Here is a 19,246-nt window from a genome sequence, read left to right on the forward strand (position 1 = left end):
ATTTGGCCACCAGACTACAGGTAGAATTCACAATTTGAGAAATTCTCATCTACTGCTTACTCACCTAGTGGTAAACTGAAAGTTCACGGTCTGGTGGCTTTTAACATAATGATTGCTTTCTCAACACTCACTGTTTTGCTCCAGTGAAACAGGGTTGTTTTTTCAAAGTCTCACCATGCAAAATCTGATTCTAAATCACAATAATAGCTAACATTTATTGAGAGCTTCCCAAACACCAAACATCAAACGTGTGTTACCCCAGTCTCATCCTGACAGCTACCCTATTTTTACCATCCCCATTTTGCAGATGAGGAAACTGGAGCCCAGAGAAATTTCCCAAAGAGATGGTGCCAGGATTCAGATCCAGGCACTCTGACTCCAGTATCTTCTTTCTAAGCACGACACTGAGCTGCCTCTGTAAAATAGTGTTTCTCAGAGAGTCTTTGTCTTTTGCCTTAGCTAGCTCATGCTAAAGTTCAGCTCGGTTTCATGGGCATTTAATGGAGTGCCTATAAGATGCTGCCACTGGCATAAGTGATCTCATTTAATCCTTGCAGCAACCTTATGGGGAAAGTCTGACTGCTGTTTTCCAGCAGAGGAAAAGTAGATTCAGAGAGGTTCTGGGGCTTCCCCAGTGTTGCACAGCCAGCTAAAGGCAGAGTGGAAATTTGTTACTAACTCCAGTACCTCACAGGTAAGTCTGGCTGGTTTTTAGTCTAAAGCAAGGCAGCTTTGATGCATTGGCACTCTTTTAAACATTTGAGCATGTTTCTGGCACTCTTAATTTTGACTGTTTAATGTCTGAATTCTTATGTAAAACATTAGTGTACAAATGAGGAAGACAAGCATATCCACCAATATCTGTAAACACCAGACAGAGTGAGCTAAGTGCAGAAGTAAATGCAGAGGACTATGTAAATACAGAGAAAGGGTCATCTCTTTGGGAATCAAAGAGGGCTTTCCAGAGGAGGTGGCGCTAGAGCTGGCCTGGAGGACATGGGAAATTTTGGTGAGTGTGGAAGGAGGGTAAGGAAGGGGCAGCGGTGGGGGAGGACATGGTGGAAGCTGAACCTGGGGCTCAGGGGTATGGCCAGATCTCAGAGCCCCATGAACATCGCTGAGAGTCTACCTTTTCTCCTTGGGCTAGCTTCATGCTTGATTTGTCATTAGAGACACTGTGATTTTTCTCCTCCAGCTGATCGATCCTATTTTCCATTACCTTAAAACAGCTTTCTGTAATCCTCTCTATGGTGGATTTATTTTCTTCCTGGGCCTCTGTGCTCACAAGGCTCCAGCTTTAACCACGAGCCCATCAGAGCAGTTGCCAGGTGTGTGTCACCGGTTTGAGGACTCTGGATGTGATGAGATGCTCAAGCGCTTCTTTTTGTTTTCTTAGAGCAAGAGTACGTTTCTGTCCTTCACGAGCATTGGTGCAATGACAGGTCCAGCTAGAGTGGCCCTGGCTTCCCTGTGAGCACCCCATTCCTCAGGGAATGCCTGGGATATCTGTCAGCCACTTCCTGCAGTCTGGCTGTCCCAATGGCTTGAGTGCTTTGGACACTGATTCCCAGGGACATTAAGCAGTTCTTGCCACTGCCCTCTGGCTGTGCCAAGTGGATGCATCTTGTGACAAAACGAAATGGCACATTTACCTCTGAGCTTGTGGTAGCATCGTTTGGGTGATCATCGTAATCTCAAAGGACGCATGCAGGGCTCCATAGCCTTGACAAATGGCCTGTGGGAAAAAGAAATGCCACAGTCTCTTTGTCAGTTACAGATAAACCACAATCAGAGCCAACTCTGCTTTGCACTCAGAGCCACTGGCAAGTGCTGCAGGATCCAGGGTCTCTTGCCCTAGACCCTCTGAATAGGAATCAGCTTACCACTGCCATGCGGCTCATCAAGACTCCCAGGCACTGGAACCACCCGTTGTTCCTAGCCATAGTCACAAATCGCGAGTGCATACCTCTTCTTCATCCCTGAATCTGCAACCAAAGTGTTAATGAAAGCCCTACACAGCAGAGCAGGGGTTGGCATGTCTGAAATGTTGGGGATGCTTTCTGGGGTGGGCATTTTCTTTACGCTGTGGTCTCTACTGCATGTTCTGGATGGCATCACTAGCAATAACTTGATAGCTGGGTTCTGCCATTATACTGTCTCATGAAAGCCTCTGCTCATGCCTTTTAACATGTCACATTCCTCACGTTCATGAGGTACTTCTGGAGGGCTTCTTCATAGACCCTGCTTTCAGCATCATCTGGCAACATGTCATCCAAGAAGTCTCTCCCAGACTGCTGAGTTGGGACAGGTGGAACATCTCTGTGGTAGAGGCCACTTGGCCTCTCTAGTCTATTTCTAAATTAAAATCTCTAAATGGTGCAAGAAGGCCTAATGAGAAGTGCTTCTTTCATCATTGTCCTGGTCTTAGCAGGGCTGTGAAAGCCCTCAGTACACATGGTTAGACTTCCACAGACAGCTTGGTACCCCAGCCGCACCCCATTCCTTTATTTAGGGCTCCTGGTCTTGTTTTCATCAAAGCAGAATGAAAGCCTCTTGGCATATGAATCTCAAGAAGCAAGTTGGTGACATCAAGTTCTCGGTATGCTTGAGAGCAGCCATTTTTTAAGCCTAAAGTCTATTTGGATTTCAGAGAGACGGCTGAGTTCAGTTGCCTACAAGGAGAACTTTGATTCAGACTTCTGCTGACCTCCTACTGCACAAATGGAACTGTGCTAGGGATGGGGAAGATGAAGCTATGCCTGAGGCTTGGTCTATGCTCTCACATAGTTTACAATACAACCCTTGAACACCAACTAATATTTTTGGCTGTTGTCTAGGTTTCTTTTCTTCTTTTCTTCTTTGTAAATTTTTATTTATTTTTTGTAAAGCTATATCACTTTGTCACCTAAAATGTAGCATTTGGTGTAGTAATAAAACAGGTTGAGACCGAGCTAAGTTCACCTCAGAACCACAGTACTCAACAGTGTGATGCTTCCTCTGATAGAAAGATGATAAAGGTAGGTAAAAAGATAGAAACAGAGATGATAGATGATGATTGATAGATAGATAGATGATAGATAGATAATGATGATGATGGATAGATAGATAGATAGGAAGGAAGGAAGGAAGGAAGGAAGGAAGGAAGGAAGGAAGGAAGGAAGGAAGAATAAGGAAAGATGAAAGATATTGATAGATGGTAGATGAGTTGATAGATAGGATATATAAAATAGGTCAAAATAATTGGTAGAGATGATAGAAGTAGATGATAGATAAGATAGATAAGATAAATACATATATATTAGATGATAGATAAATAGAGACAGACAGAGAGCCGTCACTAACTCCTCTTAAGAATAAACTACTCAGATTTTGTGCTGTTTGCCTTTTCTAGGGATTTCTTTTGTAACATGGATGTGGTATCCTCCCCTCCCTCCCCTCTTCCTTGCTCATTCTTCTTCTGACACACTCTCTGTTGGACCAGTCATCATGACTGAAGAGCCAGAAAGGAACTAAAGGACCAGTTAACCCATCCTCCAGACCTAGTCGGATTGCTACAACAGGAAAGTGGACTGTCCTATATGAAAAGACACCAAAGGAAATGTCCCACTGATTCCCCTTGACCCATTTCAGGTGTTCTTAATATCACTGTTCTGTTCAGTCCAAAAATTCTCTTTGGTCATGACATTTCTTATAAGGAAAAGCATCATATGTGGGTCATCACCTCCTCCTCCTCCCCAAACTCATTGCACTCTTACCTGAAATATGGTACCTACCTTCATCTCAGAAAGATCTCTCTTGGGTGGGGTTAGAAAGAAGGAAGGCATCACAGAGTATACCAGGAGACCCAACCAGGACCCAGAATGGAAGTGGGAGGAGTCACCGCAGAATCAACAGGAGATTGGCCTCATGCAGACCCAGGAGGCTGCAGGTAGGAAAAGCCTATTATAGAGAAACAACACAAGGCCTACTGAAGGAGAGTTGAGAAAGAAATGCCCAGGAAGGCCTAGTGATGTGAAAACTGTATTATCTAAACTATAGTCTTCAAGTTGAAGGTAATGTGAGCATAAAGAATTAAGTGAACATTTAAACATTCAAATAATCCAGTGAGAGAACCTGAGAAGAAAGGCAGTCTGGTGATGACTCTGTCTGGTGATTCATAGTCCCAACTACTTATCTGCTCTTTAAGTGCTACTAGGCATGAAGCCGGAGGAAGGGACGAGAAATTCCCCCAATAGACTGATGTTTTTCTTCTCTCTCTGAGTCACAGTGAACTATGCAATTTTTAAATACAGGCCTTTGGTTGAATATCCTGTACCCATTATTGTTCTCTACACAAAACTTTGTCCTGGCTGTGCCTAAGGCACTGGGGCTGACTTGGTGAGGGGGCTGTCCTGTCAATGCAGCTGATTTCTAAGCCCTAGCAACCCTTGCTGTAGGAATAGCTTTAGCCAGGATACCTTATCAGGACTCAGCAACCCGCCACAGTGGTTATATGTTCCTCATCTGTCCTAAGGGCCAGAGGTGGGGATGTCAGGCAGAAGCCACCTGGCTAGAATGATGGACAAGGATGTGTATGACTTGCAAGGAGGAGCCTGGGTGTCCTAAAGCAGCTTAAGAGAGAGAATCAGGGCTGAGTTTACATCCTGGGAACATTTTTAGGGACAAATTGTTGGCACTATTGCCTAAGCCAGGCATAGGCAAAGGGGAGTTCTTTGTAAAACGATTCTCTTGGCTACCGGGGCCAGCCAGTCAGATTCTCTGCCAGGTTGGAATTAGATCACTCAATGTGCCCTGGGCTGAGCCTGGCTGATATACTGGTCCACTGTGGGACAGGACAGAGCTGAAACAGGAAGAGTGGGAGAAACCTAGATCTTCCAGGCCCTAGAGCACTCACTGTCTTGATGTATGACACCTTGCAGCCCCAGAGTGAGGAAATAGAAAATGACCAGAGGGAACACCCAGAAAACACCCCTAAGCCCACCCCAAAAACTTTCTCCAAGAGGCCATCCCTGGGTGGGGTGGTGAATAGCCACGTTTGCCAGAGGAGGAAGGGGCTTGTGAGCTTATCATGGCAGGAGCAGGAATTAACCACTTCTTCACCAAGATGGGGCACCTAGAACTGCCTCCTCCTCAGCTTCACAGAGCCCTTGTCTTCCAAGGAGCTCCAGGAATGAATAAACAGACATGGTTCTCGACCTTGTAATTTTAGATAGCAACACGGATATTAGGGCAATTTATTATCATTTCCAACTTCCCCATTTTGAGAGAAGAGAAAATTAAGGAGGAGGAAAAGTAAATCAACTTACTGGGACCTTCAGCCTAGTTAACTTAACATTTATTATTAAGCAGCTACCATGTGCCAGACTGGTCGGCTGCGGAGCTATGAAGGGTGTAAGCTGTGCTTTCTGTCTTCAGGAAGATTGAGTCTGGTGAGGGAGGTGTAAACTGATATCCAGGCTACCGCAGGAGAACTGATCATGTGCTGAAGGCACACTGTACCGGGAGTGGGCAGAGGGAGGGAGGGAGGGAGGGAGACTGCCTCTTCTAGTCAAAGAAGGGTTCCCAGAAGAGTGGATGGAGGAGCTAGAAAGACAGGAAGAAAGCCATAAATAACAATACGTTGTATTTTTCCCATCTTTACTGTGTGCCAGCCCCTTCATAAATATGTTGTTTAATTCCAGATGAAGAAACAAAAGCTTAGAGGAGATTATCATGCCAGATGGCAGAGTCAGGATTTGAATTCAAGGCTGCCTGACTCCAGGGTCCAGCTCTCAGGTACTGCATTTTACAAGGCCCATGACTCATAATTTTTGTTCCAAATTCACCTCCTGGATCCATCTGCATCCCTCCTTTCTCCCTTGGGCTAGTTCTGAGTGGAAGCCAGAGGAGAGGCTGGTGAGAGGGGCTGAAGGCCTGGGGAATACCCCACAGCCCCTCTTTGCCTCAGTACACTGTGGATGCATGTCTGTAAAGGTCCTTCTGAGGAAGAAGAGATTCAGCTATTTTGTGTGGCTGTGTGTTAGATGGAGTTTGTGGGTTGGCTGGCTTGAGGATCGCGAAGGGATGGTTCATGCAGCTCCTGGCACCAGTCTTGCAACGGAGGTGCCTTCCAGCCCAGCCACAGCAAGAGGAGGCTGGGGGCCTTTTTAGTCCTTGGTTTGTAAAGGAAGAAAGGCTCAGCACCTGCCACCTGCACACACTCCTTCACCTGCCCTTATTGATGCTGTAGACCTCACTGTGCTGCTTGCTTTTCTAGTCCTCATGTTTCAGTTTGTTTCAAGATTTCATTGTTTTTGAAGCCCTTAGTCAGGCCCTGGGTTTTCAGAGATCTGAAACACGGAAAGTTGCCCCTTTTTTGCATTTTCCTGGAGGGGAATAGAACATTCTGCTGGGGAAGTGGGAGGAGCCAGGTCTGAGATCATTGCTTTGAAGACCCCAAGTTGTTTTGTTCTCTGAATTGAAGGAGATTTGGGGCATGGGGAACAAATATAATCACGCTGTCAGAGCAAAGGAGAAACTTTTTTTTTATATCCCCTCAAGCTTTCCATTTGACATAAGCGATTAAAATGCAGCTGGAAACTCCACTAGGAGAGAGAAAAGACGAATTAATAAAAACTGTATAATGAGCATATTAAGATTAATGGGGGAAAGGAAGGCTCTTAGGACCAGCCTCTCCCAACTGAGAGGTGCTCCTCCTGATGTGACACATGTCATTTTTGTAGGTGCCCTCTGTGTCTGGGTTTGAATGCTCTGAGGCAGTCATGTGTGTCCTTGAGCCACAGTGACTGTTCTTCTCAATAATTTCCCAGATCTATTTATGTAATTGGAAGCCCACAAATCAAAATTCCTGCCAGCCACCAGCTCATCTTTCTGATAGTTTCTAAGGAAGTCCAGTAGCACCCAGCTCTCTGGCCGTCATCACAGGGTTGTCACATCCTTAGGTCCTACCAAGGTCTGTGTGTCCAGTCACCCTCCAGGGGCAGAGGCTTACATTTCAGGCAGGGCTCACATTTACCTTCCTGGAAAGGGCCTAGTGTGTTGAAATTACGTAAATACAATCTCAGTTTTTTTCCATTACAGTGTTTTTTAGAGTCAGTTAAAAAGGGAAGCATAATTTTTAAATTATATGAAATTGTTGTTATGCCAGAGTATTACAGTGTGTGCTACCTTGACATTTTTGTAATTCCTACAGCAACTAAAGTGGTTTCACAACCCTGGAAAAGACTTTTGGGGAAACCTAAGCCATTTTCTGTTTGTTTGTTTGTTTTTCAAGAAACTAAAATTTGCAGTTTTGTGTTTTGCTTTCTTTCCCCACTCTGGGGTTTTCTGTAGCAGCATAGGTATCACCAATTACTGATAAGCTCTTCCACTGCCTTCAAGTCCGGTCTGCTTCTCGCAGCTTCTCTGTGCAGCCTGTGCATTACTTGGCACTCCCACTTGGAAAAGGAAGACATCAGACCTTATTCACTCTTTCTTAAGTTCTTCATCTTTTGAGTTCTCACCAGTTGTCGCTTCAGAATGTCAAAGTCTCAAGCTTTGGAGGGAGTCCAAGGGCAAATTCAAAAGTGCACAGCATCTAGTTTGATTCTGAACCCACAAAACCAGCCATCTTCCCGTCTTAGAAACAGGTCCTTTACAAATAGTGAATTGGAGTATGGTATTACTGTTAATTTTAGGTATCATAATACATTATGTACATAATGCTGTATAGCATCATGATAATATAGAGTTACACAGGAAAATGTCCTGATTCCTAAGGAGATACATACAGAATATTCAGGGGTAAAGCATCATGGTATCTGGAACATTTTCAAATGCTTCAGAGAAATATGTGTGTGTGTGTGTGTGTGTGTGTGTGTGTGTGTGTGTTTAAATATATACTATGTATAGTATATGTATAAATGTAGAACTATATTCATATGTGTATATTAATAAAACTATGTATATTCATAACACACTTATAGCAATTAAATGTGGCAAAATGTTTATAATTGGTGAATTTAAGTAAAAGATGTATAGGTGTTCGTTGTACTATTTGAATTTTTCTGTAGATTTAAATATTTTCAAATTAAAGAGTTAGGGGATGGATGTTTCATGTAAAAAAATATATATATAGTGAATTGGGGATGCAACCCTGCCTTTTCCTTAACTGAAACCATTTTTAAAAAGTGAATACTGGATATAAACTAAAGTTTATATATACATGACTTTGTCAAAAGTGTTCCCCTCAGAAAGCTTTTTATCTTGAAAAAAATGCTACTCTTATTCTGTCAATTTCTTTTTCAGTATTGACGTAAGAAACAGTTAACCAACTACACAGGAAATCAGTTATTTTACTTTCATAGAAACCATTTTGTTGTCCTCAACTTTGTCTCTTGTTCCATCATAGCGGAGCCCTGTCCCCTCCCTCCCTCCTCTGCCATCTGGGAGAGGAGAGGAGTGATGGGAGGTTTGGCGGTGTGTTCAGGGGAGGTGAGGCTGTGAGAGCCAGATGAAGGCCTTTGGGAATCACAGGTACTGTCAGGAAGCAGGCTGAGTATGCCAGACTAAGTTGATAACATGAATGCAATTGACAGTTGACTCTGCCACAAATGAGAATTTCACCAGTAGGAAAAGTGAAAGACTGCCTGCTTTAAACAAGAGCATTGATAATCTATGTGTGATAAGTCCGTAAGCAGCATTACTTAATATCATGAGCCTAATCTGTGAATAATCTCCATGAATAACCCTTAACAAGTAAGCATTACTTTGACAGACATTGGAAAAAATTCCGATAACTTAATTCTCCACCCCTCTTCCTGCTTCCAGATTGTGAACAAGTTGTAGCCTTTTTGTGCTCATTTGACACAAAAAGTGATCGACATGTTTACGTGGCTCTGTTGTGTGTAAATTCTTGGGTTAATAATACCATAACTATAATTTTATATTAATATAAAATAAATTTTCTCCCAAGTTCACAATAGCTTTCTGCATCCCAGTGTGGTAGATGATGAATATAATTTTCTCCATTTTTATAACTAGGGAAATTGATCCAAGGAAGTGATTCCATAGTGGATGTTAGTCAGTGGTATGCTGGTAGATGTTTTAACAACCAGCTCTCCGAGAGAAGCAGCCCTTGTTTGTAGTGGATGCCGATTGCCATGGTGTAAATACCATCCCCCCTTGGCTGATTCAGGCTACCAACATGCCTTGCTGGATGCATAGTTAGAAAGAGATACAGTCAGCTCTTATGAGCTGTACCGAGGGCTCTAGCATACAACTGACAATAATGATTCAGTTCATGGAGTCAGACTCCCAGGTGACAACTGAAGACCTGCTCAGACACCTATAAATCCCCAGTTAACTCTCAGGCTCAACTTAGCCCCTGACTTGCTGGATTGCCTTAAAAAGTGTTTTTCAGTCTTTAAGTTGTGACCCATTAAAAGGTCCTGATATTAATTCAGAGATCTCAGTGAGCATTTTTTTAATGAAATGGAATAGAGTGAAACAAAGAGAAATGAATAGAACAAAACATATCAGAGTGTAACATACGTGTTTGAGTGATAGGTGATAGATAGTTGGATAGACAGATGGGTGGATTGGCGGATGGATAGAAGGATGGGCGGATGGCTAGATAGATAAGTATATATGTGTGTGTAGTAGTTTGGGGTCAAAAGCCCAAAAACTGCTGACCTAGAAGCAAGTGTACCTCTGTTTCCTTCATCTGCAAAATGGAGCTAATGGAGTTTGCTCCCTCCGCACCTATGATCAGGCCAGGAAGATGACTAAGGTCACCTCTGTGATAATGCCATGTTGGTGCTATCCCATATCTGATCTATAGTTGATCCATTTGCAGAAACAAAATGGGGCGAAACAGGTTAGGCTTTGTTTGGGAGATGGTTGAACACTTTTTGAAACTGTGCGAAGTCTCATTTTTGTGTATGTTTTCTTGGAATCCAACTACAGCCTAGAGAGAGAACCCTGCCAATGGCTCTCAGTGCTCATCTGTCCACACATGTGCATGAATTTGCACATGCACTCACAGGAAATTCTGCATGTCAGAAGGACCCCCGGGCTTCCCAGGGAGTCAGCTGGGAATGGTCGTCGGGGAGAGTCAAAGAATGTGTTGCCTGGAGCCAGGCCTCTCCCACTGGAGAGAACTACTTAGGTTTTAAAAATAGGGGCGATGATCTTGATTAAAGCTTTGTCCACACTCTCCCTCCAATGTCTGGTAGAAGAAAATACAAGGCCAGGCAGCCTTTATGAGCCATTCCAGCAACCCCATGAGGCAGGAGGTGTTACCCCATTTTATAGATGAAGAAGCTGACCCTCAGGAAGATTGGGCACCTTTTCTCAGGTTGCACAGCAGTGAACACTGCGCTCTAAACCCCTCCTGACCCCAGGCGTGTGCTCATGCCAGCGGCTTCCGGGGAGCCATGGCACAGCCATTATTCATCCAGACGAGCCTTCCAAACTGGTTCCTTCATCTGTGAAATGGGTTCCTGCTCTGTTATGAAAGAAGCAGCCTATTGTGAGGAGGAAACGCTGGCTTTAGAGTCAGCGTCCTGGAATTTCATCCCACGTAACAAATCGCTGCCCTGGAGTCTCAAGCAAATTACCTTAGTTTCCTTGCTTAGAAAGTGGAAATGATGCCAACTTTGTAGGTTAATTATGAGGATTAACTAAGATAAGGTTATCATATAACAGTCTAGAAGGATGTATATTAGTATGTCAGAAGTGGTTTATCCCTAGGTGGTGTTATTACAGGTGGTTTCACTCTCCCCTTTTTTCTCACTTTTATTCAGTGGTACACTGGTAAATGTTTAACAACCAGCTCTCCAAAAGAAAAGACCTGATCTATAGTGTTTGCTCATTTCCATGGTGTAAATACTCCTAGATGGCTGGTTTCAAGCTACCACCATGACATCACGGAATGAGTTAGGAAGAGACATGCACAACTGGCTGGTACAAGCCCACCTCAACACACCAGTTTTTATTTTTTAACTGTGCACTGAATGTTTTATTTGGGTGATGGAGAGAGAGAGAGAATTAATTAATGGAATACCTAGCATTATGCTGGATATACTAGTTTTCAAATCTCCCTGTCCTTCCTCCTCATCCCTGAGCAAAGTGTGGGCTGACTGTGATTGCCTAGCCACATGAAGCAGTGGTCTTCCAAGCAGCCAAATATGCTATCTTGCTCTCCATGTGCCAGGCTCTCAGAACCTGGGCAGCCTGTAGAGGAGATTCTAAAGTCGGCCCACTGAGGAATAATCAAGCAAGCAAGCAGGTCTTCTTGATTTCCATAGGAGACATGCTCTGAGCAGGTATGTGGAAAGGTGAAACTACCCTAAAGGAAATCAAGAAAAGTCTCAGTGGAGTGAAGGGCCTGGAGTAGAATACACCCCCAGGTGGTTCTCTGACTAGCCTCACCTTTACCTTCAACTCGTGACATAGAGGTGTGTGTGTGTGTGACTGGGGCGGGAGGGGTGGAGGCTCTACAGATTTCTGAAGGAATACAGAAGCCATGGGATATCAAATGGAGTCCTGGCAGGCCTCCAAGGTCATCAGAGGAGTACAACAAAGGTACAGAGACACATTCCCCACACCCTACAGTGTCTGGTGTTAGCTTCCAGCACAGTTTCTACCACAGAGTAGGTGCTCAAGAAATTTTTGTTAATGCTTGTTTAATTTTAACTAATGAATTTCTTTTATTCCTTTATAGCTTGACCTATTTCAGAAAGGATGTAAGGGCAGCTCCGTAAATGTTTGTTGAATAAATAAGTATCTTAGCCCTCTCCAACTCCTGGTTTCACATGTTCCTAGATATAAAATGTGACTGCATCTAAATGAGATGCAAAGTGTTGATAAAGGTTGCCAGTGATTTTTTTTTTTTTTTTAATTTTCTGGCTTTTCTGTATTTTTCAAATGTATCTTCAAATAACGTGGATCCTTTTATTTAAAAAAAAAAAAAAAAAAAAAAAAAAAAAAAAAAAAAAAAAAAAAAAAAAAAAAAAAAAAAAAAGAATGTATATTATAGAAATTACCTGAAAATAAAAAGTAAAACAGAAGTGGTATCGGCAGTTAAGGAGCACGAGACATCCTCTCATGCTGTGAAGCTCTGAACTGGAGCCCTGGACAGATTGGGTGGGTCCAGCCGGGGCCTCCTCACCCTTCAGGACTCTTGTCACAGCTGGGTTCTCTCACGGCCTCTCTTTCCACAGGCCTCTCCGCCCACCAGGCACTGACTAAGAATGCTCCCCTCTAGTAACCAGTCTTAGTCAAAAGTTGAAATAGGGGCAAGTCCTAGAGAGGGGAAATAACAGGCCAGGCCCAGGGCCACTGACTAATTAGAAACTCAGTGGGCCCTAGTCCCCAGCCCTGCCCCGTCACACATGGTAGGGGTGAGCTGCGTCCTCACGCACCTAAAACCTGAGGAGGACCCTGCAATGGGAGCCGTGTCACCCTTCTAATCACATACCTCCTCCAGGGCAGTGGATGTCTCAGCTCCTGCGTATGACACATGTGTCAATTCTGCCTCCCTCTAAGAAGCAGGGCTGCTCTGAGTACAGAACACAGAGCCCTGTGTGCCTCCATTAAAGCATTTGTTTGGTTATAAATGAGCCATCTCCATCCATATCATGACCTAGCACTGCAGCGAGGCCATTGTGTGTTTGGTGGTTTTCATTAAAGACATGGATCGAGTCTATAAAATGAGGACTTAGGGGTTTGGGGATAAGAAGTTCAGAGGAGTTGTGACAGAAAACATTTTTATGCATACATGATCTTAATTCCTCCGTCACTCCCAGTGGTTTTGAGCACCCTGCTCTCAGAGCTGAAGTGTCTGTAGAGCCAATGGGCTAAGAAGAGACAGGCCCAGGTGCCCCCCAGGGCTCTGCCTGCACCCAGTAGTGCACAAGGAGATGTGGCCACCGGTTTCCTCAGAACTGATCTCTCTCCTTTTTTTTGACTTTTATTTACATATTTCATAGTTCACCCATTTAAAGTATACGTATTTAGTGGTTTGTAGTATATTCACAGCATGTGCGACCATCACCACCATCAATCTTAGAACATTTCTGTCATCCCCAAAAGAAACCCTGTACCCTTTAGCAGTCACTCCCCAATTCCCTCTAAGTCCCCTAGCCCAACGCAAACACTAACCTAGTTTTTGTCTATTCTGGACATGTCGTATAAATGGAATAATACAATAGGTGGCCTTTTGTGTCTGGCTACTTTCACTTAGCATAATGTTTTCAAGAGTCACCCATGTTATAGCAAGTATTAGTACTTCATTCCTTTTCGTGGCTGAATAGTTATTCCATTGTCTGGGTATGCCAGATTTTGTTTATTCATTCACCAGTTGATGGATATCTGGGTTGTTTCCACTTTTTGGCTATAATGAATAATGCTGCTATGAACATGCATGTACGGGTTTTTGTGTGGACATAGATGTTCATATCTCCTAGATCACATAACTGATCTGAGCCGATCATTTCTTTGTTTAAAAACCTTCAGTAAGCTCCTATTGTTCTGAAAATCAGGTTTAAAACTATTACATTGGTCTGCAAGGCTTACATCTCCGGATCTCACTCCCTGTTCTTGGCTTCCAGCCAAGAGGTTTCTCCAACACACAGAACCTCCTTCCTCGGCAGACCTGGAACTTTCCTCTCCATTCCTTGGCCCTTTGTTGATCTAACCCCCACTTCTCCTGCAGTCTCAGCTGAAATGGCCCCTCCTCGGGGAAGTCTCTCCAATGCCTCAAATGAAGTTAGGTCCACATGCTCTCATGGAACCCTGCATGTCTCCTCAGCAGGCACCACAATTAAAACCAAATGATGAGTTGTGTGATTATTTAATGTTTCCTTCTTCTGCTACTGTAAGCTCCAATAGAGCAGAGCCCTTGTTCTTTTTCGCCAGTTATCCCTGGCATCTAGTATGGTGCCTGGGCACTTGATAAATACTAGTCAGATGAACACGGGTAACGATGGCAGCAAACAAGTCACTTGTTTTGAGGCTTCCTTTCACCTTGGGGTCTCCCTCAGGTGATGGGGAAACAGGTAACTGCTGAAGCCAGGAAGACTCCTCTTTCTTTCCCCCAGGCCCCCTCACCCCCACACTCACCTGAGAGACCTCTGCTTAAGTCAGGAGGGGCTTGGGGGAGCCCCCTCATCCTAAAATAATATGTGCCTCATTGAGTTCCAGCTAACACTTGCATCTCTCAGAAGAGGCCGGTTTCCCTCAGCACGCAACTCAAGGCGGCACCCCCACCGCCCACTAAACCAGCCGTAGCAGGAGTCCATTTACGAGGGTGAAGTGAGGAGGGATTCTCTGAGGCAATTGCTTCTCTGAGAGTTGGGGAGCAGCGTGATGATAGACCGCGTTCCCTTTAGTGGAGATTATTGCCTTTCTGCGGGTCTTGTTTGAAAAACTGTCCTTGAGGAAATTTCAAGAGGAAGCTATACACCTTCTGAGACTTAATTGCTTTTTCAAAAAAAACCTGTTTTCATTTCCCCCACAGATATGCACTTATTTGGCCATTATCCAGCACATGACGACTTCTATCTCGTAGTGTGCAGTGCCTGTAATCAGGTCGTCAAGCCACAGGTTTTCCAGTCGCACTGCGGTAAGTGGACTCCTGCGCCCGGCGGCCGCCGCTCGCGGAGCATCACGGCCCCTTTGGCTCCTGTCCGGGGTCTGGCCCCGTGTCTGTCTTAGCCCAAGGCTGCGGGCAAATCCTTCCTGGGCCTCTGCCTCTGTTCACAGGGTAACTATTTTAGGAGCCGTAGTTTTTCTGCTGAAATGCTCAGCCCTGTCAGAACAAATGAGAGAAAACCTACAACTTGTTTAAGTAGATGGGACTGGACTGAAACCATCCGCCCAACCTTTCAGTGGCCGCTGAGGTGACAAAGAGGGAAAGGAGAGAGGTGGTGAGAGGAATCGCTCCTGCAGCCTGACGTTTTGTTCTCCTGAAAGAGAGGACCATACAGAGCCTCCTGGGACCCACACGAAGGAGGGGCGGGACCAAGGGTAGCCCCATGTGGAGGCCTTTGGGGTGCTACCCCGAGGAAATGCGTTGTATATAAAGCCTCAGGTTCAGCTTTTCCTTTTCCAAGAATCCTCCTTGCTAAAAAAAAAATCCAGGTGTGTTTGGGACCTCGCTGTCCCTCTGTATTTTTATATCCTTGGTCTAATAAATTCCTTTCAGCTGGTCAACAGCAAACCCTGGACTCCCCTTCAACTCAGGTGCCATGAACACATAACAAAATCCACACTGTCCCCTCCCCTCAGGAACGAATAAATAGCTACTCACCTGAGATAGGAAGTTACTTAACCTCTCTGGGTAGAAGTTTCCTTATCCTTAAAGGGGCATTGGACCAGACGATTTCCAAAGCTGTGGGATATGCTGTGAGTTCCAGAACAATATTTCCCAATCTTTTCATTTAAGCTAAACTTCCTTTTGATGAACATAAAATCTAAATGCATTCCTTTACTGTTAAATTTCAAAGGATATTAAATGTTGTGCCTTAAAAAATCGAAGCAATTTTAATATTGAGTATGCTTTTACAAACTACATTTTACCCCTTTCTCACACTCAGAATTTCTAATTTTTTCCCACCCTTTCAGTTATCACTATTCTGTAATAATAGATGTAAAATAAAGAAAGTCGAGCTTATGTAAGCTCTTCAGCAAATATATCTGGGTCTGTAAAATTCAGTTGACCCTCGAACAACACGTATTTGAACTGTGTGCATCTACTTATAAGGGGTTTTTTCCCAATAACTATACAGTCAGCTCTCCGTATCCACAGGTTTCAAATCTGTAAACTCAACCAACCACATAGTCAACCAACCACAGGTCAAAAACACATATTTCAGTCCACGGTTGGGATTCCGCAGACATGGATGGCTGACTGTATGCATTGTTCTGCGCCATTTCAGATGAGGGACTTGAGGACCTGTGGACTTTGGCTGCAGGGCACCCAGGGGCCAACCACCATAAATACCAAAGGACGGCTGTGGTTTTTATATATCCTAATATTATTTATGAATATGTAGATATGTACATATCTACATACATATATAAAAATTGTATCTATGTACATATTGTAGGTATATTTTATGTTTACAATATGTAGAAAGAAAACCCAGGTTTTAGGGGTACTTTCTAAGACTTTCTGACCTGCAGAGGCAGAGAGAGGCCCCTAAAAGTGTTCTACAAAGAGCTCTATTTAGAGGCTAAGTCTCCTGCCCCTCCCTGCAGCCATCTCTGTGACCTTGGGCTACTTGCTTAATGCCTCGAGACTTTGGTTTTCTTGTCTCTTCCATAAGGAGTGACTTCCATGGGCACTTGTAGCTCTAACATTTTTGTGTCTGGAAGAGTGAGCAATAGAAGAGTAAGTCGTGTGCTTTGCACGAGCTGACCTTCTTGTTCAGTGCTGTGTAGCAAATGACCTTCCTTTCCTTGGGAAGAGAGAAAAGGTGAAACCTTTCCAAAGGGAAACTGTCGAAGGCCAGGTGCTACTAGCTGAGGTTACAGGTGGGGGAATCGGGAGCAGAGCAGTGGAGAGGAAACCCCAAACAGCTCATTGGTCGGTGAGCTCCGTGGCCAGTTGCTTCTGTGTGTCTCATGAAGATGCAGAGGCTAGATCACCCTGAATGGGATCATCATGCATTCATTCACAGGGATGAGCTGGCATTCTGGGCACTTCGATACAGCAGCGAGTAAGGCAGACGAAAATCCTATAAGCCATTAAAACTTTCACTGGGAACTTAATTCACCGACAGAGTCTTCAGAGGAAGGAACCTGAGATGACTTGAGACCACACTGTGCCCCGCAGAATTCTGCCCAAGGCCAGGCCCCTCTAACCAGGGAAGGAGGCCCCTAGGGCTTGGCTTGACTGATACACATGCCTTCCTCTGTCCTAGGCCTTTGGGGTCAAGAGCCAAATCAAACTTAGGGGGAGAGCCAATGGTTTTGTGGCATCTGCTCTGAGCGATGGCAGTAAATTAGTTTGGAGGTTTGGGTTACTGATCTCATCACCTGAAGCCCAGTCTCCATTAAGCTTCTTGCTAAACCAGCTGACAAGCAGCATTGAGGACACCTCATCTTTCAGATGTGAGTCTCCTTGATGCACAGCCCATATTTATCAAGGCCAGGAGAATGCGAGGCAGAGCTCAGAACCATAGCAACTCTTTGAGGACAGTCAGAATTTCTTAGTTTTTCTAAGAATTCCTCCTATAGTAGCATGATATTCCTTTTTTTTTTTTTTTTCTGTGTTACCTCTTATAACTAGCCATACTATTTTTAACAAGTTACTAAGAGTACCACTGTCCTAAGTGCCAGGCACTGTGCTAAGTGCTATCCACATCTCTGAGCAAGTAATCTTCTCAACGGCCCTACAGAATAGAACCAATATGATCCCGGGACATTTTGAACTTGAGGAAGCTAAGGCTTAGGAATGCCTCGCCCAAGGTTTCAAGGATAGGAGCCTGATTTCCAACACAGGCAGCATCTCTCCAAGATGAGGGAAGTGCATGCTTAGCCTGCTTGCAGTTGCTGTCCCTCACTGCCTCTCTATATGGACAACATGCCCTCCCTGCCCTGCCTAAACTTCAAGGCCTGACTCATTTACCTGCCAGGTGGCACATCTTGCATAGAACAGGGCTTCAAACTTGATTTTGTTAGCAACAGAGCTTTTTTCCCCAATGAATTCACATGTAGAACCCGAATCTACAAATTTGTATAGAAAGCAGAGCCACTAGTGTTGAGCTTGGGATGGATACTTGAGCCCCACCTACCTGGCCTACTCCTCACCTCGCAACACACCAGGGCTCCAGAGAACAGCATTTGAAGTTTGTTGTAATAGGCTTTAGAGATTTTTTTAAAAAAAGCAATTCACATGAATCTACATTAACCCCGTGGGTAGGTCACCTCTTATCTCTCCATCTTGTCTGTAAAACGGGTACTTTGCCTGCCCCATGGGGTTACTGGTACAGAATGACTGGTGCGAGGTACCTTCCTGCAAAGACACCCAGAGCATGGCATCATTTCCTCCCCACTTCTCCCCATGGTGTCTTCCCCATTGCCCCAGCTGGATTTGATTCATCCCATAGAACTGTGCCCTCCTGTGCCACGTCCCACCTTCTGCCACACACTTCAGTTATCTGTGGACTATCTCAACACATCTTCCAGCTTCTAGGATCCTTTTAGGACCAGGGATGGTCTTTTCAAGTCTGTATTCCCAGCACCCAGAACTGAGTTCATCATCACCGGCCACGACCCTGGGAAGCAAAGTTGTGGTACAGTGGGAGGGACACTGCCCAGGGGCCAGCACAGCTGGGGCCAAATCCCTGCTCAGCCCTGAGACCCTGGACTTGTCACCTTATTATTAAATGACAGAAGAATGGACTATGTGTCTTCTTAGAAACTTGCTTATTCTCAGCACCTGTGATTTGGCACCTGGATTTTAAGGATCACTGCATATACAGAGAGATGGGTACATGGCAGCACTCGAGATCTTGCTGTCCTGCTCTTTTTATCTTTTTAAGTTTAAAAAGTGTGTGTGTGTGTGTGTCTGTGTGTGTGTGTGTGTGTGTGTGTGTGTGTGTGTGTGTGTGTTTAGGCAGTTGGTTCTGGGGACTTTTGCGGTTGGTGGTAATGTGAAAAAAGCCATGGTAGAAAAATCGTGAATTTCAGAATCAAACAGACCCAGGTTAGAATCTCAACTAAAACACTTACTAACTGTGCAACCTTGGGCTAATTGACCTTCCTGAGCCTCATTTTCCTCCGAAATGAAGGTGATTGTTCTTGCGTTGCAGAGTTACCAGGAGAAACAGATAAAATAGTTATCTGGCACATGGTAAGGAAATAAAGAAAAGGTAGCTATTATTGTCAATAAAGTGTGGCTATTTTTTATTAAGTTGAATGTTTCTTATGAAAAATGAGAAAACCAATTCAGTCAAGTGCTTCCTGTCTTCGTTTCTTGCCCCGTCTCAGGGGACGTGCACGTTGAGGTCAGCCTACGGACTGTGGCCTGTGATTCATCTTCTGCTTCCCACACTCTTAGAGGCAAGGCTTGTCGGCCTGAAAATGATCATATTGCCAGGAGTCCCGAGGATCTGGTTTTGTAAACTTGGTTTACATTCACATTAGGCCCAACATAAGCTCCTTTGAAAACTGCCTTGAAGCTCCCAGAATCTCTCTGGGGTCCCTGCAAGGTCTGTCCAGCTCTGGCCACCTTGCCGTACAGGAGTCATGTGAGGTC

General features: G+C 44.5%; 1 protein-coding gene across 5 annotated transcripts in view; it reads left to right on the forward strand.

Annotated features, from left to right (window-relative positions):
* ATXN7L1 (ataxin 7 like 1) overlaps positions 1-19,246 on the forward strand; it is a 212,645-nt gene that overhangs the window by 58,816 nt on the left and 134,583 nt on the right. For all 5 annotated transcript variants that reach the window (XM_025041921.1, XM_006925372.3, XM_025041920.1 and 2 more), the window contains exon 3: positions 14,501-14,605. In XM_025041921.1, coding sequence (XP_024897689.1) covers positions 14,501-14,605 — 105 coding nt within the window. The remainder of the gene's footprint in view (positions 1-14,500; positions 14,606-19,246) is intronic.

The sequence above is a fragment of the Pteropus alecto genome, unplaced genomic scaffold (assembly GCF_000325575.1).
Source record: "Pteropus alecto unplaced genomic scaffold, ASM32557v1 scaffold109, whole genome shotgun sequence".
Lineage (NCBI taxonomy): Eukaryota > Metazoa > Chordata > Mammalia > Chiroptera > Pteropodidae > Pteropus > Pteropus alecto.